At 46.8% G+C, this 23,423-nt stretch overlaps 2 protein-coding genes across 3 annotated transcripts; both read right to left on the bottom strand.

Annotated features, from left to right (window-relative positions):
- Window positions 1–484: 484 nt before the first annotated feature.
- RSL1D1 (ribosomal L1 domain containing 1) lies at window positions 485–6,626 on the bottom strand. The gene is made up of 9 exons (XM_056866396.1): window positions 6,585–6,626; window positions 5,056–5,198; window positions 4,491–4,629; window positions 3,522–3,670; window positions 3,332–3,433; window positions 2,926–3,019; window positions 2,661–2,783; window positions 2,091–2,318; window positions 485–829 (listed from the first exon to the last, which is right to left on the bottom strand). Exons 1-9 carry the CDS (start codon window positions 6,624–6,626, stop codon window positions 485–487), a joined length of 1,365 nt encoding a protein of 454 aa, XP_056722374.1.
- A 3,220-nt stretch (window positions 6,627–9,846) lies between these two features.
- Window positions 9,847–21,724, bottom strand: LOC130492424 (eukaryotic peptide chain release factor GTP-binding subunit ERF3A). Of its 2 annotated transcripts, XM_056866173.1 has the most exons (14): window positions 21,707–21,724; window positions 21,510–21,551; window positions 20,567–20,794; window positions 19,283–19,316; window positions 18,656–18,733; window positions 17,612–17,792; window positions 17,077–17,231; window positions 16,653–16,793; window positions 15,370–15,463; window positions 14,349–14,429; window positions 13,069–13,242; window positions 12,182–12,271; window positions 11,148–11,316; window positions 9,847–10,092 (listed from the first exon to the last, which is right to left on the bottom strand). In XM_056866173.1, the coding sequence occupies exons 2-14, from the start codon at window positions 21,529–21,531 to the stop codon at window positions 10,040–10,042; spliced, it is 1,500 nt and encodes a 499-aa protein (XP_056722151.1). In that variant the 5' UTR covers window positions 21,532–21,551; window positions 21,707–21,724; the 3' UTR covers window positions 9,847–10,039. The 2 variants fall into 2 exon arrangements, with proteins under 2 accessions (XP_056722151.1, XP_056722152.1); XM_056866174.1 differs by lacking the exon at window positions 21,707–21,724 and having other exon boundaries at window positions 20,567–20,791; window positions 21,510–21,546.
- Between the last annotated feature and the right edge of the window lie 1,699 nt (window positions 21,725–23,423).

The following is a 23,423-nucleotide window of genomic DNA, read 5'->3' as shown; positions in this document are numbered from 1 at the left end:
TTGCTATTGTCTCGTTTGTTTTATAAAATTTATAATAAAATATGTTTAAAAAAAAATTATACCCTGAAAATCGTGCTGGTCTCTAAGGTGCTACCCACTGTACCTGTCTGCCACAACCCGGAGAGTTTTGCAAATCATACAACAAGCCATTTCAATTGTCACTGAGCCTTTACGCACCCCTGGGCAAAGCCTGTCAGGGTGGGCCTGCAGCATTAGTTCCGATGGGTTCCAAAGAGAATCCAGCCGCAGAACAAAGTTACGATACAACCCATGTATTGGAGGATAACGTCTGGCTTTATAGATGGTGATAGAAAAGGGGTTCCGCTTCCGCCCCGCCAACAGTGGCTGCAGACAGCGGACAACCAAATTATACATTTAAAAGAGGAAAGCTGGAAACGGGAGGAGAAACACAACTCAAGCCATCTTCTTTGCGAAACTTTAGGTTTTGGATTTAAAAGCTCACAATTCTATTACGCTACACTGGTCACACTGAGCGTAACAATTCCCTTTTCCCGATCGGCTGTTTTGGTGTTCTGGGAGTCTTCTTGGCGGACGTCACAGCTTTCTCCCTTTTGTGCTTCACTAAAGACTTCCTTTTCAGCTTCGGGGGGGTCTCGGCCAACTCCTTCTCCAGGACCTCTGGTTTTGGAGCCTTGGCCTTCTTGCCCTGTTTGATCCGCTTTGGGGTTTGGAGGCTTGCCCCAACCGAAGGAGTTTCCAGTCCCGTTACGGAAGCCTTTGAAGACAAGGAGGGCTTTCTCTTCCCAAGGAGGCGGCCTTTGGGCTCTGTCTCCACCTCTTCCTTTGCAGAAGGACCAGCCTCTGCCACCTACATTTTGGAGGGAAATCAAGAGTATTAAGATGTTGTTCAGCATCGAAGGGAAAGAAACCCATTATAAAAACATCCTACACTGACTGGTTTGAGGCTGCAGCTCCCCACCTCTTCAGCCTCTATTATAGGGGGTTGCCGCACTTTGTATTCCCATCGATGTATTAAGAGTTTGAAAATGTTATAAAAAACATCGCTTTAAAAGGGTTTTTGGATACCACGGCTTATAAATGGTTGGAAGACGTCTTCACAGCTAAAGGGGCCAAACAAAGTGCAAACAGGTTTTTTTTTTTATAACATTTTCAAACTCTTAATACATTGCTGGGAATACAAAGTGTGGTAACCCCCATAGTCTTGCAAAAACTATACTAGGTCCCCTCCCCACTCTAAACAAAGAAAACAAGCACCCCCTAACAGCGTACAATATATTCCTACCGGAGGCCATTATGCCAAAAAGGCTCCCCTGTTCGCCAACCAGGAGTCACTCTTCCAAAGGGCACAAAGACTCTCTTTTAGGCTCTCGCTACTACACAAATGCTAAACTCACCTTCCTATTTTCACCGCCATTCACAGATAAACTCCTTTCTCAAAGCCGGGGTGGAGGGAGAACCCCACAAAGAAAACTTTAAACCAACCAAGATGCTCAGTTTTCAGTTCTCTGAAAAGGAAGCAACTCTCACCACCACTGCCAACTTTCAACCCACCTCAATGACAGACTAGCCGATACACCTGAATTCCCAGAAGAGTTGGTTTTTATATGCCAACTTTCTCTACCACTTGAGGAAGAATCAAACTAGCTTACAATCACCTTCCCTTCCCCACAAGACACCCTGTGAGGTAGGTGGGTCTGAGAGAGCTGTGACTAGCCCAAGGTCACCCAGCTGGCTTCATGTGGAGAAGCGGTGAAACCAACCCAGTGCACCAGGTTAGCCTCTGCCGCTCATGTGGAGGAGTGGGGAATCAAACCCGGCTCTCCAGATCAGAGTCCACCGTTCCAAACCACTGCTCTTAACCACTACACCACGCAGGCTCTCCCACCGCTTCATAGCCTGGCTATGCCTAATCAACTCTCCAAGCAACAGAGCGGAGTCTACTGAGAACGGGCAGAAGAACTGGGAAGGGGTTAATATCAAAAATCACACAGAGATTTCAGGCAATGCTGTTCCAGCAAGTAACTGGTGTAGCCAGGCTGTTAAGCATCGTCGTTCAAGTTCTCAAAGAAAATCCTGAGCCAGGTTAAAGCAGGTTTAGCAGAACTCACCTTATCTTTTGGCACACCGGCTGGCATTTCAATCGGGACCAGCAGTGGAATTCCTTCACCGTCTTCTGGCTCCGGCCCCACAACATCTGACATCTCTGTCTCCTCTTCCTCCCTCTTCAGACTTCCAGGGGTAGGGACGTCACTTCCTTCCACCGGCTTTCCGGCTTTACCTGGAGTCGGCCCTTTACTTTTCTTCTTCTTCTGATTCTTTTTCTTCTCCTTATTTTTCTTAAAAACCAGATTAAAAAGTGGGTTGAGAAGTTGCAGATTCCCTTCTTAAATATTCACGCCCTTCCAAATCTCCAGTTTAAGGTGGCTCACAATAAATCCATTTTGAAAAAGTATTCACAGGAAAATATATTCCAGATGGCTACCGGTGTTTCATTAAGTCTATCAGGGGTAAAGGTTACCCCTTGTGCAAGCACCAGGTCATTACTGACCCATGGGGTGACTGAAACACGTATCTGAAAACTCTGAAGATTAAACATAAAAAAAGAAGAGCTAAGAACTCAGTCACCAGGACTGCCATGCAAAAAGTGCCCCATTAACCAACTCAGGGCCGGCTCGTACCTTCCGCTCTTTACCACCAGTCTGCTTCTCAACGTCCTGGGAACCTGGACAACTCCAGTTAAAAATGGGAAGAGCCACAGATTTGTCAGTCTTGAGGTGAAGAATTTTAATGCTCTGAGAGATCTACCGGAATAGAGGGAGATAACTGAAGTTAGGCTGACCATCCCCCAGGTGAGCACTCTCGGACGCACGACTCACTCACAAGGACACCTGTGAAAAGGAGCCGTGGCACAACCCACCCCACCATCTGCTCAGGCGGCGTCACCTTCGGAGCTTTAGCGGAAAGCACTCTCCCAAAGGCGACAACGTTCGCCGCTATCTCCTCTGCGGTCATCCCGGTATGTCCAACGCGGGCTGTACTGAAAAACAAGGCAACATTCAAGGGCTTCAGGACTTCATCGTACTTCGTCGTACTGGATCCACTAGGGCAGGGATCCCCAATGCCTGTGGGCACCATGGCAGCAGCCAACAACTTTCCTGGCTCCAAATGTGCCCACAGGCTCAAAAAGGTTGGGGACCCCTGCTTAAGCACTGGGTTCATCCCCCTCTGTCACCACTGAAAGCTGGTTCACATGTGCACAGTGGCAAGGACCCAGAACTACATCCACGCTTTAGCCCACATCTTTGCTACTGTATTAGGGATAAAGGAAAAAAAACACCTTAATACTCACTAGCAGCAACCCTTGTTGGTGACTGGAAGCGTGGTTCCTTGGATATGCCTGTTGATTTCCTTGGCCAGATTCTTCGCTTTCAAGTTCACGGAGAGGGGAGCCCTGCCGTTTTAAAAACACAAGGTTCCAGTTAAGGCAGTTCAGTTATTACCGCAGCGACGGCAGAGCACACAAAAGCGAACACACTTACTTTTTACTCCTATAGAAGTGCTTCCCTATATGAGACGGCAAAAGCCTTCTAATGCGGTCATCGGACAGAAAGAGGGAAAATCGATTCACGAGGCGACGCTTGGCTTCGAACGACTTGTATTCTTTCTTCAGGGTCTTGTAAGAAATGACCTTCGAAAACAGAAAACAGAGCGTTGGCTACGACAGTGCTGGCCCTCGCAATTAATCAAACAAGTCTGGGGGGTGGGTAAAGGAGAGAAAAATCAAACACACTCAATGAGAGCTAAAAATAAACCACTCTAGTCAACCAATAACTTTGTACCTGTAATGCTGACGCCAGAACCTCTGGGATCAGACATAAGAGTCCAGCATGGTGAGAGCCCTGGGGTGGACACGTCGGCACGGTTTGCTTTTTTCCTTTCAACTCCCACGCTTGCTTTAAGCAGGCACTATTTTCCCACACAGATAAATTCATACAAATCGGCCCAAAGTTCATTGAGAGAGAGAGAGAAACTGGACCAGCAAATGACCTCAGAGCATTTACGAGGCAAGAAAGATCGAACAGATTTTTCCTTTCCTGCCCTGCAAAAAAGCTAGCAGTGATGGTTAGAAAATGGCAGCCCACAGGATCTGGAAAACCTGGGTTCAAATCCCCCCTCTGCCCTGGAAACTTGCTGGGTGACCTTGGACCAGTCACACACCCTCAGCCTCGACCCTGGCAAGTATTTGGATGAGAGACCTCCAAGAAATACCAGGGGCATGATGTGGAGGCAGGCAACGGCGAACCACTTCTGAACGTCTCTTGCCTTAAAAACCCTACGGGGTTGTCGTAAGTCAGCTGTGATTTGACGGCAAAACACACACACCACATTTTTTAAAAAAACAACTTTTCCTAGACTTCTCCATTATGGGCTTCATGTCCTGTGGTCTTCCCTCCTTCCCAGAAAATTCAGAACACAAAAAAAAAGAGGAAGTCGAGTGTCCTTGATACCTCAGTGATGTTTGTGACCCCATTCTGGCTCAAGAGTTTCCTGTACAAGTTCTCTGTCTGTTCAGCCGTTAAGCCCGGCTCATCCTTGGTAAACAGGCAGACCTCAGAAGTTGCGGGCAGAATACCGTGAGGGAGTGTTCTATAAAACAGAGAGGCAGAGAAGATTTTTAATTATATATAGGAGCAGGGAAAGGCAACAGTTTTGGACAGTGTGAAGATGCTGAGTGTGCTGGCAAACAAAAGGGCTGTGTGTGAGACTGGTACTTGGCCAGAGACACTCCAAACGTGCCAAGCACTAGCGGCAATGCCAGCATCTGAGGGATTTGCCTTGGACTTGGTTGGTGACTGGTATCTGGGGGGTCATGACAGGCATAAGCCACCCTGATGGCGTTTTCCAGCACCCCTGGCCCCAGTCTAGGGCACAACATCTGGCACATTTGCTGGAGGTTGTCTACCCCAATATAGACTCTTGAGCTGGAAATGCCTGGCATTGAACCCTGGGCCTTCTGCGTGCCGAGCAGATGCTCTGCCATCAAAATACACTCCCTCCCACACACCTCCTTACATTTTGACTACTTGTTCACGTGGTGGGATTTTCCATACTGTGACCATCAGAAAGACATTCAGGTCTTCATTCAGCAGCAGTTTCTCAGCTGTTTTCTGCCTGGACTTGTTGTAAGCAAGCAGGGCGTGAGCCGCCTTTTTAATCTGAAAGAGCAACGATACAATAAAATATTAAGGCCACATTTATGCTCTCCACAAATCTCATTAAGACATTTTCGGTTCACAATAACTCTGGAAGCTAAGTTAGGTTGGCAGTAATTTTTTCAAACCTACCCAATTAGCTTGACTGATTGGATAGGTAAAGGCCAAGATACTCCCCCTGTGCAAGCACCAGGTCATTACTGACCCACGGGGTGACGTCACATCGTGACGTTCACCAGGCAGACTATGTTTACGGGGTGGTTTGCCACTGCCTTCCCCAGTTGTCTACATTTTAACCCCAGCAAGCTGGGTTCTCATTTCACCAACCTCGGAAGGATGGGAGTCAACCATAAGCTGGCTACCTGAAACCGACTTCTGTCGGGATCAAACGCAGGTCGTGCTTCAACTTCAAGACTGCAGCTCACCATTCAGCACCACAGGGATCTTAGATAGACAGCAATGTTTTCAAACCTACCTAATTAGCTTAACTGATTGGCTATGAACTTCAATTTTCCATATATCGAGACTGGAAAGGGTAGCCATGAGGGAGCTAGGAAAGATTCTTAAGTGTCAGGATGTGTTGCTGGCGACCAAGATCAAGATAATTCATGCCATAGTATTCCCCATTGCTATGAATGGGTGTGAATGTTGGACAATGCAGAAAGCTGACAAGAAGAAAGTAGATTCATTTGAAATGTGGTGTTGGGGGAGAGGGTTACGGATACCGTGGACAGCCAAAAAGACAAATCAGTGGGTTCTAGATCAAATCAAGCCCGAACTTCTCCCTAGAAGTTAAAATGACCAAACCGGGGCTATTGTACATTATGAGAAGACAAGTCACTGGAAAAGACAATAACGCTAAGCAAAGTAGAAGGCAGCAGGAAAAGAGGAAGACCCAACAAGAGATGGATCGACTCCCATTAGGGAAGCCACGGCCCTCAGTCTGCAAGAGCTGAGCATGGCTGTTAGCGACAGGACATTTTGAAGAAGAGGAGTTGGTTTTTATATGTTGCCTTTCTCTACCACTTAAGGGAGACTCAACCCGGCTTACAATCACCTTCCCTTCCCCACAACAGACACCCTGTGAGGTAGGTGGGGCTGAGAGAGCTGTGACGAGCCCAGGGTCACCCAGCTGGCTTCTTGTGGAGGAGTGGGGAATCAATCCTGGTTCTCCAGATCAGAGCCCACCGCTCCAAACCACCGCTCTTAACCACTACACCACGCTGACCCTATGAAGGAGGTGGGTTCGTAGGATCGCCATGAGTCGGAAGCATTTAACACGCACAATTTTTTAAACAAAAAATACACAATATTTGCAAGATGAATGGAATTCATGGCACTTTTAAAACGAATACCTCCCCCATCCCCATTGAAATCACCCCCCTTTACCTGCCCCGCGTCAAGCGGCAGCGTTTTAGCAGGAGCGGCCATGCTTCCCTTCCTCTTTCCACGTGGTCCCCAGGCTTGAGCGCGTCGCCCTTCGATGACGTCGCCACGAAGCGACCTCCACTCTCCGCCCCCACCCCTTCCACGGCGTCAGCGCTCCTCGCTCACTGGGCATGCGCGCTCTCGCCTCACTACAGCGGCGATCGACGCTCAGGCAGCGGCGAGCGCCACAGCGCCCTCTGCCGGCAGTAGATGGGCAAAGCGGGGCTGTTGGGACAGATTTGCTTGCCTGGCGGGGCAGAGTCCAGGCATCTCTCTTCCAGGACAATTTTAGCATCAGCAAGTCAGTCGTTTTTTTTGTCTAAGCTCCACGACGCTGCCTATCAGTTGGAGCGGTGCCCTTGCCCCTGTTTTGCATGGAGCTGAAATGAAGAGCAGGTGGGCTGGAACTAGGGTTGCCAACCTCCAGGTGCTAGCTGGAGATCTCCTGCTATTACAGCTGATCTCCAGCTGATAGAGATCAGCTCCCCTGGAGAAAAGGGTCGCTTTGGTAATTGGGCTCTATGGCATTGAAGTCCCTCCCCTCCCCAAACCCCGCCCTCCCTCAGCCTCCACCCCAAAAACCTCCCAAAGAGGGACCTAGCAACCCTAGCTGGAACACAGGGCTTGAGGGGACCAAAAGTGATGTGAAAGGCTGATTAGTGAGGACTTGTTAATTCACTCGTGTCTCTAGTTCACGGGCACCCACGGACCCCTTTCTTAGCACCCGGCAAGTGCTAAATTACAGTTGATATTCAAACTAAAGACAATGCATTTACCTGGGCAGAATAAAGACCTTGCATTCATGGCTCATTACCAAGGCTGATTTCTCCGCACCCATCTCTCCCCTGGGCATCACAGACTCTTCTGCATGCCACACCTAATCCCATCACGCCTGCTATTCACATTGACATACTGTTAACATTGACATACTAATGCTTGTCTGAATTCACTCTCCTCTACTTAAAGACAGATGGATTCACATCCTAGCTGTATCTGAAGAAGTGAGCTGTGGCTCACGAAAGCTCATACCCTGCCAGAAAATATTTTTGTTAGTCTTTAAGGTGCTACTGGACTCTTGCTCTTTTCTACTACTGCAGACAGACTAACACGGCTACCCACTGTGAATAGATGCTTAAGTAACACATAGGGTCTCTTTGTTTGCCCTAGCAGCAAAGAAAATAAGATCTAAGGTTTCTGAAAGAGTTATTAAGTTTAAAACAGTTAGTACATTTTGGTATCTGTTATTATTTTAATCGTTGATTTGTTTTATTTATATTGCTGTATTACCATGTTTTAACTATTTGCGATGGCCGACGGCCACATACAATACATCTTCTGGTATGAATAAAACCCATTTTCAATTCCATTGGGATGGTCCTCTGAATTGAGTTCTGCGATGATAACAGAATGCCATAATCTGGTGTATAGTGGATGTTTTGCTTTTTTAATAAATAAATCCTGTTTTTTATACTCAAGAGAGAACAATCCGGTTCATCTGTGGCATGTTCCACCTCAGTTCAAGCATTTTCATTTACTGCGTCAGGAAGAGAAGGATCTTGCCTAAGTCATGTAAAAAAAAAAGCGTGGTCCGAAAATCATAAAAAGTAGGAACTGGAGCAGCATGAAATCCATAGTTCAACTTAAATCACTGGCAGATCTAAGATCTTTACCTTTGCTTTAAAAAAGGTTATTTTGACATAAGTTCAGATTCACAGAAAAAATAATAAAAGCTCAGGAAATTTGCAGACATAATAAAATTTATTTAAATTTCATGCATTACGGTAGCTACATGGGTCGTCATATGAAATTGAAGGACAATCAATCTTTTGCTCCATCCGTACAATGTAGTCTTAAATGTGAAATGGATGGGAAATTCCACAGTTACTAAGAAACAAAAAGGGCAAAAGGGGTCGTTTCTGTGAAATGGAGCAGTCCCGAGACTGCAGAGTTAGAGGAGTGGAAGGGTACAATACTAATTTTGTACACAGAAAACTGGCCAAAAAAAATCATTTAATTGGGCGAGAAGCATTTTGAACGATGTCGGAAATCAGCCTTCTAACTGAATCAAAGAGTGGAGACTGTCGTTCCTTTAGCACTGATGAGTATCAGTGAATTTCCCACCCCATTTTGTATCGCACGGGTACAGAATCCACACCCCGCCGGCAGCTAAGCACAAGTTTGCCACCTCTGTCCCTTCAAACTGCACCTGAGCAAGACTCTCGAGGTCCGCTACTGCTTTTCTCCAATGCAAATCCGCTTGGATGTGCAGACAAACAAAAAATGATAAGAATATGCTTGATTTGACTTTCTCTCAATTTTTTTTTAAAAGAGCAAAACCTTTTGGGTTTCATTTAAAAAAAATAAAAGCAGGAGAGCAGTGAACTGCCTATTCCCCTCGTTTCCAATCTCTCTTTTAAAAAAGCAGGGATTCACAAGTCTTCCAAGTTAGACAGAATCAAGCAAATTAACCTGGTACTTGAGTTCAGTTTGCAATGTTATTGCCGGAGAGAGCACGTAACAGTCCTTATTGGTTAGGATTTTCTGCCAGAAGGCATTTGATGCTGTACTTTGAGCAGACGCAGTAACCAAATGCACCTCTGTTCCAAGGCCTAAACACTTCAACATAAACATTTTTTGTAGCTACAAAATTATGCAGAGCTAATTAAATAGTACCGTACTTGCATGAACATATTTAAGTATTCTTTTTTTAAGCCACCATAAGGAAAGGGCAAAAACAAAGAGGCTTTTCTTTCTTTAGTACAAATTTTTTGTCAACTGTCTAATTGCTTCATTTAAAACTTGACTGGGGGGGGGGCGGTCAGCAAAGAGATGAACTGGGGAGGGAGATTTAGAAAAGCCCAAGTAAATTGATGGCTCAGATTACTTGGCAGGTGAAAAGCTAAATGCAAAGGTGTCACGTCTGGATAGAAACATTATTCGAAAGCAATTAAGATACCCCCCCAAAAAATGGATTTCAAATTGAATAGTTTATTAACATGGTAATTGTCTTTGTAAATGTGCACGCGAGCACACGCCAAATGATCTGCCTCGAGAAACAATTCAATATGCTGGGATGGGGAGGGGGAAATTAAACACAAATCCTATAGATTTTCATAATTCTAGGCAATTATGTCCACATCACTTACAAAGCTATTGCCAAATCTTTCCAAGGAAGCAGAATTTGGGAGGAGGAGGGGGGGGAGTTTTTTTGGGGGAGAAATCAACAGTGGCATAGCAGAGCTCTCAATATGAGAAAGCTGACATAATGTGGACCTTTGCGGTGAAATTTGTCGTTGCAAAATATAGGAAGGAAGTTTTATCGATGGGAAGGGAAAGAAGAAGGCGATGTGAAGTAGGCTTTTGAGAGTCAGTCCCCCCCCTCACAGTATTTTGTGCAGGCTGGTCAGAAACAAGGCTCAGTCCTTCTCCGGAACCAGTTTCAGAACTTTCCCAATCGCAATGGTCTTCCCTGGGTGAGAAATAAAGACAAAGGCGGATGTTAGAAATAATACACGAGCTTAAACGGTTTGCATGGGGAGGGACCTGCTGAAGCGTCAAAGGCACTCGCCCGCTCAATCCTTCTTTGGACCTCCCACAACGGCTACTCCTGAGGATGGAGGGAAGCAAGAAGGGGGACCGGCTGAAACCGCTCCCCATCTCTGCCTTTGAAGACGAGCAGAGGACGGCGGCTGCTTACTTTCTCCTCCAGCTGTGGCCTTAGGGTCGCTCAGCCCCCAGAAGGCACAAGGAGAAGGGGGACGGGAAGAACCCAGGCCACTGGATCCGACCCTCTTAAGGAAAAGCCCGAGCAAAGAAAGACAGAAACCTCCTACCAACTACAAGCCCCACCGAGCACCTTTGCCCATGTTCCTAAAACATGGGGCAGGATCTACATTGGGGAACAGTCCTTCTTATTCGGCGACAGCCCCCTTTCCTCACCCCGACTATTTCCTTAAAAATCCTGGAGTCACACGGAGGGGCTGGAGTGACACTGAAGTTTGCCATATGACAGGCCCCTCTGGGGCGATCTTCTGATGACCTTTGTATGTGGGGAGGAGCCATGTAGCTGCAGCTCCCCGCAATGCCAAAGGCGGCTTCAGAAGGTGCCCTGTGGGGAGGGGCCGTGGCTCAGTGGTAGAGCATCTGCTTGGCATGCAGAAGGTCCCAGGTTCAATCTCCAGCATCTCCAGTTAAAGGGACCAGGCGAGCAGGTGATGTGAGAGACCTCTGCCTGAGACCCTAGAGAGCCGCTGCCGGCCTGAGTAGACAATACTGACTTTGGTGGACTGAAGGTCTGATTCAGTAGAAGGCAGCATCATTTATTCATGTGTGGTCAGCGCTCTCCACCCTGCCTCCACAGGGAGGATGAGCAAGAGGAGTCTGGTGATGTGGAAATGGGTTGGCTTTTGGGATCCCTTTCTTAATTTTGCCATTCTTCAAGCAGCAAGGGTTTGTGTGAGTGCGGTTTTCCACCTACACCCAGATGGTGGTCCCGGCAACACGCAGTTTCCCGAGCTGCCTTACCCTCATCTCGTAAAGTGAAGCGCCCCATCTGGGGGAAGTCTTTGAAGGTCTCAAGGCAGATGGTTCCTGCTGTCCTTAAACGGGCAATACAGACTTGATCTTGCTTGACAAAACGGGGCCGGGTCTTGCTTTTCTCTCCTGATTTCTTGTCTACCAGACAGATTAAGGCCTGTGCGAGAAAGAGAAAACTGTCATGATAAAACTGCATTAGGACGGAACGTCTCTCTCACAACAAGAGCGCCAGGTGCCTTTAACAGGCATGGAACTTTTCCTTGCTTCATGCCACTTCGCATTACCATCACGATCCTGACAACAGCCTGGAAAGGTAGGCCAGGGTTACAGGGAAGGAGGAAAGAAAATGGCTTGTCTGTCAACTCTGGGTTTATGGGAGAGGCCCCCTTTGAACTGTGGATGCCTGGTAAGGATGTCTTGTCTGCTAAGGAGGTCACTTTAGAAAGAAGGCAGGCTATCAAACACCTTTTCTCCAAATTAGGCAGCATTACTTCAATTTAAATCTAGGAAAATGAATACTCTCTGTCTTTCTGCCTTTTGACTGGTCTTCGGGGCAGTTTGAAATCCAAAATGGAATCAAATATAAAGGTTGATGCGAACTAAAGATGACTCTAAAAACACTCAACACAGTAAACAACCAATAATTAAAATAACTGCAGAGATCGTACGATCGCCCATCACAACTTTGAGAAAAACTATGATGTATTGTATTTCTGGGGGTGGTATTCCATATAGTCAGGGTGCCACCAGCAGCGACGCCTTACCCCTACCTAGCCTCCGAAGAAAGAACCATCTGGACCTCCTCGGGTGCTGATTGTACTAAATGTGCCCGGTTTGTACAATTGTATAATTCCTCCCACAAAAATAAAACAATACCTCAAGACAAAGGTTCTCAAAATCCTAGATGGCAAAAAGACTAATTTTTGGAATGGCTTTGATTCAACAGTTAAATAAATGCCGCTCGGCTAAAATGCTCCTTGGAGTAGGGAAGCGACCCCACCGCCCGCTCAGTCAACACTCACTGTGATCTCGACTTCTTCAATACAGGTATGAATATGGAGCACTGCGTTGTAACCGGGGCAGATGATAGATTTGTGCTCAATTATCACTATCTGGAAGGAACAACAATTTATTTGTAATTGCCATAAAAAAGCATCAATTACTTCTGTGTAGCGGCCCCAATCTCCTGCCCCACCCCCCCACCGCAATCTTTTTCCCAAGGGCCAAACTGCTCTAGAAGAAGTGTCTGCTGGCATGAACTGACCAGCGAGCAAAGAGTCTTCCTTTAAAAGAGAAGAACTTTTATCCTACCCTTTCTCTTAAAGGCTTGGGGGGGTGCATGGTTCTCTTCCTCACTAATAACTCTGTGGGGTTAACAGTGCAGTCCTAGGGAGACTTACTCCAGTCTAAGCCCATTCATTTCAGTGGGCTTAGACTGGAGTAACTCTGCAATGGGGTGGCACTGTGAGGTTGAGAAAGAAACTGGCCCAAGATTATCCCGCCAGCTTTGTTTCGTTGATATAGCCAGAAGAACCCCACTGCTACAAGATGTAGCTCTGCTTGCTACGGGTCTATCAAAGCAGACCTAACAAATGAATGGAGGACAGATCCATCAATGGCCTATTAACCTAGATAGCTAAAAGGAACCTCCATGTTCAAGGGCACTATGTCTGTGGGTTGCTGAGGGGCACCTCATCGTCCTGTTAACAGGCTTTGGGGAGGGCAAGAAGAGGTCTGGTTGGGAAAACAGAACGCTGGTCTAGGTTGGCTTTCGGTCTGACCCAGCAGGGCCCGCCCTGAACGTCTTTCGGAATCAAGCTTCGAAGATCCTAGCGCCAGGTAATCCCGCTGCGCTTCAGCACCGCTCGTTATGCACAGGAGACCCAACGTTCTCTTCCGAGAAGCATACCTGAGCATCGAAAGTGCGCCCTGAATGACACAGGTTGTTACTGTCGCAGAGGATGAACCCCGGGAGGATCTCCTCCTCTTCAATCCCTTTCAGGCGGATCTTTAGGTTTTCGCCCGGAGAGACGGCCTCGGTTTCTACGTCGTCGGAAAGGATCCCGAGGACTTCCACGTTGTGCTATTTAAAAAGAGTGAGATCAGGATTGTCCCAACGAAGCCAGATTCAAAAACATGCACACATCTGCAAGGATACCCGACAGGGGCAGACAGCAATCCCCTCCACGAGAGTCAGGTGCTACAGAGTATTACTCAGCTATCAAAATACGTTCTAGCTTGTAACTTCTGTCTGTCATTAACTGGGTTAAAAATTAGCACTGCACACTGGGTTTCATTTTTTCTTAAGATCTAGAACAGCGGTTCCCAAACTTTTGGGGGCCACAGCCCCCTTGGTTTCACAAACTCAACCCTAGCGCCCCCTACCCTATCCAACAACACAGTTGAAGGGGCCTACCTCTAGCACCCCCCTGCTGCCCCCATGCCTCTTAGTGCCCCCCTAGGTGATCCCACCGCCCCCACCCCAGGGGGTGGTACTCCCCACTTTGGGAACCGCTGATCTAGAATTACTGAAATTCCTAGCATCAGCAACACAAAATACGATGCGTACAGTCAGCTCTGCAAGACACCAAGTCGGTCTCCAAGCCTTTCCCGTACAAGTATCATCATCGTCATAACTTTATTACGGACATTGACCAGTATTACCGGGGGAGGGGAGGAAAACAGCAGTTCAATCCAGCGACAACGTAATTCGAGTCTTAAAACTTTTTAAAACGCTGCCTTCAACCCTTTGAGGCCCTTTAACCTGCTATGATTTTAGTTTCTTTCTCCCCGAATCCTGCTTATCAAAAAAGCAGAATTCAGCTATTTGGCATGCTATCTGATGGTTTTTGTCCCATAACAGAAAACCCAGCTTAATTTCACTGGCTTCATCAGAAATCCTGTCTCACAGGCTTTAAAATTTTTAGTCTAACCTCCGTAAAATAAGGACATCTCAAGAACATACGTTTTCTTTCTCTTGAAGTATGACTATTCTCACAGACTTTGCGCCCTGTGCCTTGCGTTGCAAGAAAGTCGAATGCACTCAATTACACGTTGCCATTCTAGCACTAATAAAAAATAATATCACCACTAGGATGCAGATTTGCCAAATGTCCTTCATTTAACGGACGTGCTTTGCCCAATGCTGTCCGGGCTTCTGCAAGGTTCGCGAGTCACAACACACTGTACCTTGTTTGGCATCATCACAAGCTGCTGGCCTTTGCAGATAGAGCCCGATTCCAGCTTCCCCAGAACCACCGTGCCCATATCCTGGACAAGGCAAACAAAGGCACATGGGTTAAACTCGCCTCCATTCGTTTATCGCTTCAAAGGCATCTGTGGGTACACCAAACTGTTTCAGCCCAAAGCAGTAGGACACTGTGGTATACATTATTACACCAGGGAGGCAAATGTGTAGGGGTGTCCCTGCACGCCTCCAGTGAAGCAAGAGGTCTATGCGCCGCTGCAATATTTAAGATCACTGAATATTTATTTATTGGAATTTTGTTTTTAATCACCATTCACTCAAAGGGCATAAGAGCCCCGTGGCGCAGAGTGGTAAGCTGCAGTACTGCAGTCCAAGCTCTGCTCACGACCTGAGTTCAATCCCGACGGAAGTTGGTTTCAGGTAGCCGGCTCAAGGTTGACTTGGCCTTCCCTCCTTCCGAGGTCGGTAAAATGAGTACCCAGCTTGCTGGGGGTAAAGGGAAGATGACTGGGGGAGGCACTGGCAAACCACCCCGTAAACAAAGTCTGTCTAGTAAACGTCGGGATGTGACGTCATCCCATGGGTCTGGAATGACCCGGTGCTCGCACAGGGGACCTTTACCCTTTACTTTTACACCCAAAGGGTCTCGTGGCGACTCACAACATCAAAATAGTATAAGTGAGCCAAAACATAAAAGCAGCTAACAAATATAAAATATTCCAATATGTAGCTTGATCATCTGACTAATCAAACACCTCAAACTTGTGGTTCACACTCCAAAAGCCGTCCTAAAGAATTCGGCCTCGTGCGGTGAATTACAGCTGAATCAAAATGAGAAATTAACTGTTAATTTATTGTGAAACCTCAATACAAACAGAATTTGGATCATGTCCGGCTTTCCTTGGGGCAGTAATGGTGAGCCTCTACACACACAGCCCAGAATGAAAACGAAAGACTGAGAACCACAGCATCCCTGGATCTGCAACCAATTTATTTTTGTACCTTGTATTTATCCACAATTGGCAGCCGGATTGGTCCATCAACTGATCTGTTGAAGTTTGGCAAATTATCCAGATATGGAATAAATGGTAGCCCGCTAGAGGAAGAAAAGAAGGCCGGGGAAAGGAGGAAAGTCATATAATTCTATGGTCTTTTTTTTTTTTTTTTGTAACTCTCCACACAAAACAACAGAGGTCATTAAGACAGTATTACCACCTACATAAGAAAAGCACTGCTGGATCAGACCAAGGCCCATCAAATCCAGCAGTCTGTTCACACAGCAGCCAACCAGGTGCCTCTAGGAAGCCCACAAACAAGACGACTGCAGCAGCACCATCCTGCCTGTGTTCCACAGCATTTAATATCACAGGCATGCTCCTCTGATCCTGGAGAGAACAGATATGTCTCATGACTAGTATCCATTTTAACTAGTAGCCATGAATAACCTTCTCCTCCATTAATATGTCCACTCCCCTCTTAAAGCCTTCCAAGTTGGCAGCCATCACCACATCCTGGGGCAGGGAGTTCCACAACTGAACTGTGCGTTGTGTGAAGAAATACTTCCTTTGTATCTGTTTTGTAACTCTCACCCTCCAGCTTCAGCCGATGACCCCGTGTTCTGGTATTATGGGAGAGGGAAAAAAGCTTCTCTCTGTCCACTCGGTGCCCAGATGCAACTAAACTCTAATTCAAAAAAGCCCTTCCTTTCATAATCTTACTTGCCTCACGTCCAGGGTACAAGAAGCACCCTACCAAATTTCAGTGGCACAGCAAATTTTAAAGCCCCCGCCATAGCTCTACCAATTCAGAAGCCCTCCCCCACATATGCATCCGGCTGAGAACAAAGCCAACTCGGTTGTCATCACTTAAAAACAACAACCCTGCAAAGCAGTATTTTTCTGTATATTGAGGGATCTCCCCATGTATGCAGAACGCCCTACTGGGGGAGGGGCCATGGCTCAGTGTCTGCCTGGCATGCAGTGTCTGCCTGGCAGGCAGAATGGTCCCAGGCTCAATCCCCGGCATCTCCAGTTAAAGGGACTCAGCAAGTGGTTGATGTGAAGGACCCTTTCCTGCCTGAGACCCTGGAGAGCCGCTGCCGGTCTGAGTAGACAATACTGACTTTGATGGACGGAGGGTATGATTCAGTATAAGGCAGCTTCCTGTGTTCAACTATGACAAGGGGCTATGCACTCTACTCATCCAGATCATCGCAAGGGCGGTCATTCTCCTTTCAAAAGGTCTACAAGACAATCGAGCCTCAGGTATGATGCAAAGATACCTACATGTACCAAGGACAGAAGTCTGATTGCTCCTTGAGGTTTGCTCCGGTCAGTCCTGAGCAGGGCATGAAATGAATGTCTTTTTTGGGGTTGAAGCCAACCTTCTTCAAAAATGGCACCAGTTTCTCTTTACATTCTTCATACCTACAGTCAATGAGAAGAACGTCTCTCAGATAATCTGCTGCTTTGGGACGAGGTCCCGGAGAGACGCGTGCCGGGGCAGCCATCTTCAGGTTTCCTAGAACTGAGACCTGCCTGGTGTGTACACATCCCGACGTCGCGCAGCCATAGAGAACACCTGCGTGTTCGATCTACAACTACAACTGCGCGTCACAAAGAGAATTCCACTCCCAACACAAAGGAAAGCTTTAGAATCACACATTACTCAGAAAAGCACACCAAGCTGGGAAAAGCGTTCCATGCTCACCTTTCGTTGCTCCAGTTCACGGTCGGATCATCCATTTTATTAATAAGAACTATTAAGTGTTTCACGCCGGCTGTCTTGGCCAACATGGCATGCTCTCTTGTTTGCCCCCCCTTTTCGAAACCGGTTTCGAATTCTCCTTTCCTTGCAGAAATGACCTATGAAGGGAAACAGATCGGGTTATGCGGGAAGGCGTGGCACCGTTTCCCGCTTCTCCGGATAGAAGAGCTCTGTAATAGCTCACGGACTGCAGGTCTTACGGAGGAGTCAAGGGCTGAACAGTTCAGGCAGCAAACTGCAGGACAGTTGCCATGAACACCATTGCCGTCCTTACAAAAAACTATTTCCTGAGCATGTGCAAAACGCAAACTAAAAAAATGAGGGTGCTGCAGCTGCCATTCAGAACATCTCATCGCCACCAGCAGATCAATGCAGACAAGTGTTTGTGGAATGCCTGGCTTAGGAACGGGGAGACCCAGGTAAGTAAGTAAAAAAATAATGCAAATAATACAGTACAAACAACTTGACGACATCTTACCAGCACAGCTAGATCGGCTTGAGAAGCACCACCAATCATATTTGGAACGAAGCTCTTATGCCCAGGAGCATCTAGGATCGTGAAGTGTTTCTTCTCGGTTTCAAAATATGCACGACCCACTTCTACTGTTTTGCCTTTGTCACGCTCTTCCTGGTTTGTGTCTAAGGCCCAGGAAAGGTACCTGCATCAAAAGAGTAGAACGCATGATTGCACCTGTTGTGTGACCGAATAGTTTTCGATGGCCACCCAACCAAGAACTTCCCTGAACTTCCTTCAGACCTCTGAGAATAAGCAGGGCCCCCCCAAAGGCATGCTTCACACAGCAGCCGCTTAGAAGTGCAAGCGTCCAGTAGTGCCTTAAAGACTAACAAAATTTCTGGCAGGGGATGAGCTTTCCTGAGCCACAGCTCACTTCTTCAGATACAGCTAGAATGTGATTCCATCTTTCCTTAAGTAGAGAGGAGTGAATTAGACACACAATGGCAATATAAACAGCAAGTAAATGACATTAGCAGGCCTGATTGGATTAGGTGTGATATGCAGAGGAGTAGTAGGGCGTGGAGAAATTAGCATGGGTAATGAGACAGGAATCCCAGATCTCTATTAAGTCCTAGAGAATGCATAGTCTTGAGCTTCATTCTTGAGCATTCTCCAAGACTTAATAGAGATCTGGAATTCCTGTCTCATTACCCATGCTAATTTCTCCATGCCCCACTACCCCTCTGCATATCACACCTAATCATTTATTTGCTGTTTACATTGCCATTGTGTGTCTATAATTCACTCCTCCCTACTTAAGGATAGATGGACTCAGGGTCTGATTCTGTATAAGGCAGCTTCATGTGTTCCCCTAGTTGTCAGAGCCAACAGCACTGAATGGAGCCGCAGCCGCCTGCTGGTCTCTGAATTTGAGCCATTTTTAATGCCCGCTTCACAAGAAATCCCCAAATGGAGAGCTGAGAACTGGAACCATGTGCCGCAGCCAAAAACCAGCAGTCTAAATCCCAGAGCGAACAACGTCCCAAGCGGATGCTGGCGTCCTACCAGGTTTCTCTGTTTTTCTCCTTCGCTTCTCTTTCATATTTTTCAAGCGTTCGCTTATCCACCATGCCTGTCAAGTACCTAGAAAAGAGACAGGTGACATTAATTTGTAATAAAGAGGCTACCGGGGGGGGGGGGAGGAGGGAGATTTGTGAGTCAGTTTTCACAAGACCAATTCATCAGTATGGCCTGTTGTCGTTTCAATGGTACACAATTGTCTGTAACAGCGGTTCCCAAACTGTGCTCCACGGAGCACTTGGTGTTCCGCAAAACATCTCCTAGTGCTCCGTGAAGAGACTGGAAAGAAAAATACTACTACCATTCAGTTTAGTATATATAGGGTTGCCAGGTCCTTCTTTGCCACCAGCAGAGGAGTTTTTGGGGCAGAGCCTGAGGAGGGCGGGGTTCGGGGAGGGACTTCAATGCCATAGAGTCCAACTGCCAAAGCAGCCATTTCCTCCAGGGGAGCTGATCTCTATAGACTGGAGATCGGTTGTAATAGTAGATCTCCAGCTAGTACCTGGAGGTTGGCAACCCTAAGTATACAGGCGCTAGGTGAAAATTAGTCAGGATTTATTTACATTCGTCACCATAAGCTTGTTTTAATCACTGAAGAAAGGGGTCGCTTACATTATTTGTCCTCCAATGGTTGATTTGCCAGCATCTAAAGAAAATCAGCGGGACAGAGAGAGATCAGTTTAGGAAATGCAGTGGGATGCTAGCACTCTGACTCACTAAGTGAGCAATCACTTAAAATCATGGGGGGGTGTAAATCTTTAAAAGTAGAACAGTTTACAGACGTTTACCGTCTAAGGAAGAAAACTTCACGGCTAAAGGCTTCTAAGGAAGCTTTTTGGCAGGCTCAACAGCTTTCTGCCAAGCGGCGAGAAGTTCCTCTCACTGACACTTCCAAGCTAGCACTTCCGCCGCCACCAGCAGGGTTAAGGAGCTTACTGGATTCCCCAAACCTCTGCCAATCTGCGGGCAAGGAACATTTGTGACTCAGGTTAATCAAGGCTCAACTACACGAGGCGCCGGGAATTCCAAGAACGGACCGCTGCAGTTCTCTCCCCCTATGCTTAGAACTGGCCGCCTGGGGGGATCCCCGATTCAGGTCAGGACCACGGCACAAGAGGAGGAGTTCTAGGCTTCTCTCGTGTGCAATGTTCCTGACACAAAGCGGTCCTGGGGAGCTGTGGTTTGCCAGCAGTTCCCAAACTGTGCTCCGCGGAGCACTTGGTGCTCCGCAAAACATCTCCCAGCGCTCCGTGAAGAGATTGGAAAGAAAAATACTACTGCCATTCGTGTTGGCATACAGTCACTGATGAGGGCACCTGTTTGCCTGACATGGTGGGGTGCACAATGGTGAGAGCCAGCGTGGGGAAGTGGTTAAGAGTGGTGGACTCTGATCTGGGGAACCGGGTTTGATTCCCCCACTCCTCCACATGAGCAGCGGAGGCTAATTTGGTGAACTGGATTTGTTTCCCCACTCCTACACATGAAACCAGCTGGGTGACCATGGGCTAGTCACAGCTCTCTCAGCCCCACCTACCTCACAGGGTGTCTGTTGTGGGAAGAGGAAGGGAAGGTGATTGCAAGCCGGTTTGAGTCGGCATGTAAAAACCAACTCTTCTCCTCAGGGCTATTTGAGATCAGGAAATTAGTGCATGGGGGGGAGGCTTCAATGCCTTCTTCTCCCACAGTGTCGTTTCAGTTCTGACAGGGCGGACGTATGTGCCTGATTGCTCCCCAAAAAACGCTCTGGGTACTCTGCATATGCAACGCCTGGCGCCTTATGAGTCTAGCCCTTAGTCTGCTAACATCTGATAACTGCACCCAGGAAGCCCTGAAGAAGGCCTCCCCCTGAGGATCGGAACCCCTCCGCCCCTTTCCCTACAACTCTCTGCAACTTACCTACATGTCCAATGAATACTACGTTTACGTGTTCTTTTTTGGGAGCACCTGGTGGCGCTACCATGGATTTGGGTTTTGGTATCTCCTCCTCCTCCTCCATCATCTCCTGGGCGCCCTCTTCAATAGTTCCTGCATCTCCGGAGGGTCCCCCTCCGAGTTCAGACTCGAGGGCTTCTTCTTTGTGGTCCCACGAATCTTCCGGGGACATTTCGGTTTCTCCGTTTTCTACTGGAATTGAGTTTTGAAAAGGTCATTTTAAAGGAAGGGCAAAGCCTTTTTTTCCACCGTCTCTCTCCCCCACCCCAAGAAAAAAAGAATCTGGTCTTGAAAACCAGGGGCGTTTCCCTTCTCGACACTTAGAATGTTGCTGTTTCCAGTTTTTCTGACTTTGTTCCAGTGATTTGAGAGGTTCTGTTATTCAAAGCTGTGTTCTAACCTGGATATGATTTCTGCAAAAAGAGCAATCCAACTACGGCTCTAGGGAATTAACGGACTATTTCAACCCAACGGCATTTTCAGCTGGGAAAAAAGATGTGTGGAAAACCACCTCGGAATCATAGAGTTTCAGAAAAGGGAGAAACGCAAGCGAGTTCAAGCTGCTTCTGAGAGCCAATGTACAGCTGCCTTCCCGCACAACAAATATTCAAGTTCAAATGATCTGTAAACACCAGTTACCCTGCCTTTACACAGGTGAGTTGCTTCAAATTTTTAAAAAAAATATTTTCCCCCCAGAGAATTCTGAAATGGGCAACAAAACTCAATGCAAATATACTCCTGTGTCCAGTTAAGAACTGTTTGATTTGGGCACAAAATAACCTCCCGTCCTTCGGTCACAACGGAACTGCTGAGTTCCCAGTTAGGAAGCTATTCAATTACCCATATAATAGAGCAAGCCCGGTGCTACCCAAACAAATTTCTCGCCACATCGCATCACTTCTCTTACCAACTGGTTCAGAGATTTCCATACTGACTGCAGTGTTCAGTCCTAAAGAAACAGAAGCACATTATATATTTAACAGGAATTCGGCTGTCCCACTTAAAACAGTCCTTTATAGCAGATGACAAGTTTAGCAAACGTTTAATCACTGCACGTTTCCCACAATTAGCTCTGCGTCGGATTTTTCCAACAAATAACATTACCGTCACAAGACAAGGGCTGTTCCTCTTGTGATGTTTCCGCAGATGCCCCTTAAAAGAAATTAAGAGATTTGACAATGAAACAAACACCATATAGAACTGCAATGCAGCTTCAAGAACCCAAACAGCCATTATATCCATGATCAAAGTAAGCAAAGGTTTATAGGGACTTATTTTTTTAACGATTTTTTAAATTTATTTTTACTAAACGAAATTTATATCCCACTTTTCTGCCCTTGTAAGAGCCACCGAGGCAGCTAACAAATCAAAACATCAATAAGATCACACCTGGGGGGAAAAACTCATTAAAACCAAGGCAAAACACACCATTAAAACCAGAGCTAAAATACACATAAAAAATATTAAAACAACAATTGACACATTGGGCAGGAAGAAAGGATAACATAACATAAGAAAGGCCATGCTGGATCAGACCAAGGCCCATCAAGCCCAGCAGTCTGTTCACACAGTGGCCAACCAGGTGCCTCTAGGAAGCCACTAACACTGACGGAACACCAAACAGAACAAAACAAAAAGTCATCACTCCTTGAAAGATGGTCACAGAAGTGGATAGATGAATCCCTCTGGGGAGAGGTCCAGAGTTTCGATTTGACCTGAACCCCCATTATTCTGGTCCTTGAACTCTTGAAGATTGCAATGTTAAAAACCCCTTTGTTAGAAGACTCTGGAAATATCTGTTTAGACGTGTGCTGTGTGGGGTCAGAGTCTGGGATACTTTCCCCTTCAGGAGTTTTTTTTGTGGTGGGGGAGGTAGCACAATTTTTTCACCAGCGAAAAGATAACCTTGTATGCCACGCAAAATTATTTCCTATGTCTGTATCAGCATGCAAATTAAAACAGCCAAGCATTTTGAAAACAGGTGTTAACACGGCCTCGGCGCTTGGTTTCTGAGGCTCTAAAATCCACCCTGACAACTAGGCATTTGAGATGCTTTATCCGGCCTCGGCATTCCAACTTGAACGCCTGCAGTGTCCTATTTACTGAAGATCACCATCTAAGTTTGCGTTTGTTTAAAGCTGCCAAGACAGGGTTCCAACCTTCCCTTTCGAGAATCTGCCTCGAAAGAAACAACCCTGCAAAATTAGAAGTGCACACCAGCTCCCAAGATGGCAAATACTTTTGATACAAATGCTCTTAGCTGAGTTCTTATATTAAATAAAATAAAAAAAGTTTGGGGTTGGTGACGGAGGCAACAGAGGTTTGGCTGTGTATCTTGTCACATAAAAACATGAAGCTGCCTTCTACCGAATCAGTATAAGCGCTAGTCAATTATTAAGCAATCTGGTCGGCCACACCAACCAGTGCACCCAAAATGGAAGGTGCACTCATCAAACCAGCTCTCTCCGCCCCACCAGGTTTACCATTAATTGGAGAACATGGATGTGTGCTTGGGATGGGGAAGAGAAGAGGGCGCGCTTTTTAAAACAATTAGTAGTTTGGCAATACTGTCCCAGGCTCAGACTCCTGATGAAATGTACACCTTAGACTTTGGAGAGCTGCTGCCAGTCAGGGCCCAAAATACTGAGGGAGACAGACTGTCTGGCCGTCGGTCTGACTAAATATCAAAGGCAGCTTTGTGCGTTCAGTGCCAGAGAAGCTCTGACTGCAAAGGCAGCACTGGGCAGGCATCCTGAAGGGCGAAAACATTTTGGAGCAACCAGAACTGCATGGTAAGAGCAAAATCCCACACCTTGTGAGA

This window comes from Euleptes europaea, chromosome 21 (assembly GCF_029931775.1).
Source record: "Euleptes europaea isolate rEulEur1 chromosome 21, rEulEur1.hap1, whole genome shotgun sequence".
Taxonomy (NCBI): Eukaryota; Metazoa; Chordata; class Lepidosauria; order Squamata; family Sphaerodactylidae; genus Euleptes; species Euleptes europaea.
The sequence above is the reverse complement of the archived record's forward strand: the minus strand, read 5'-3'. Positions and strand labels throughout refer to the sequence as shown.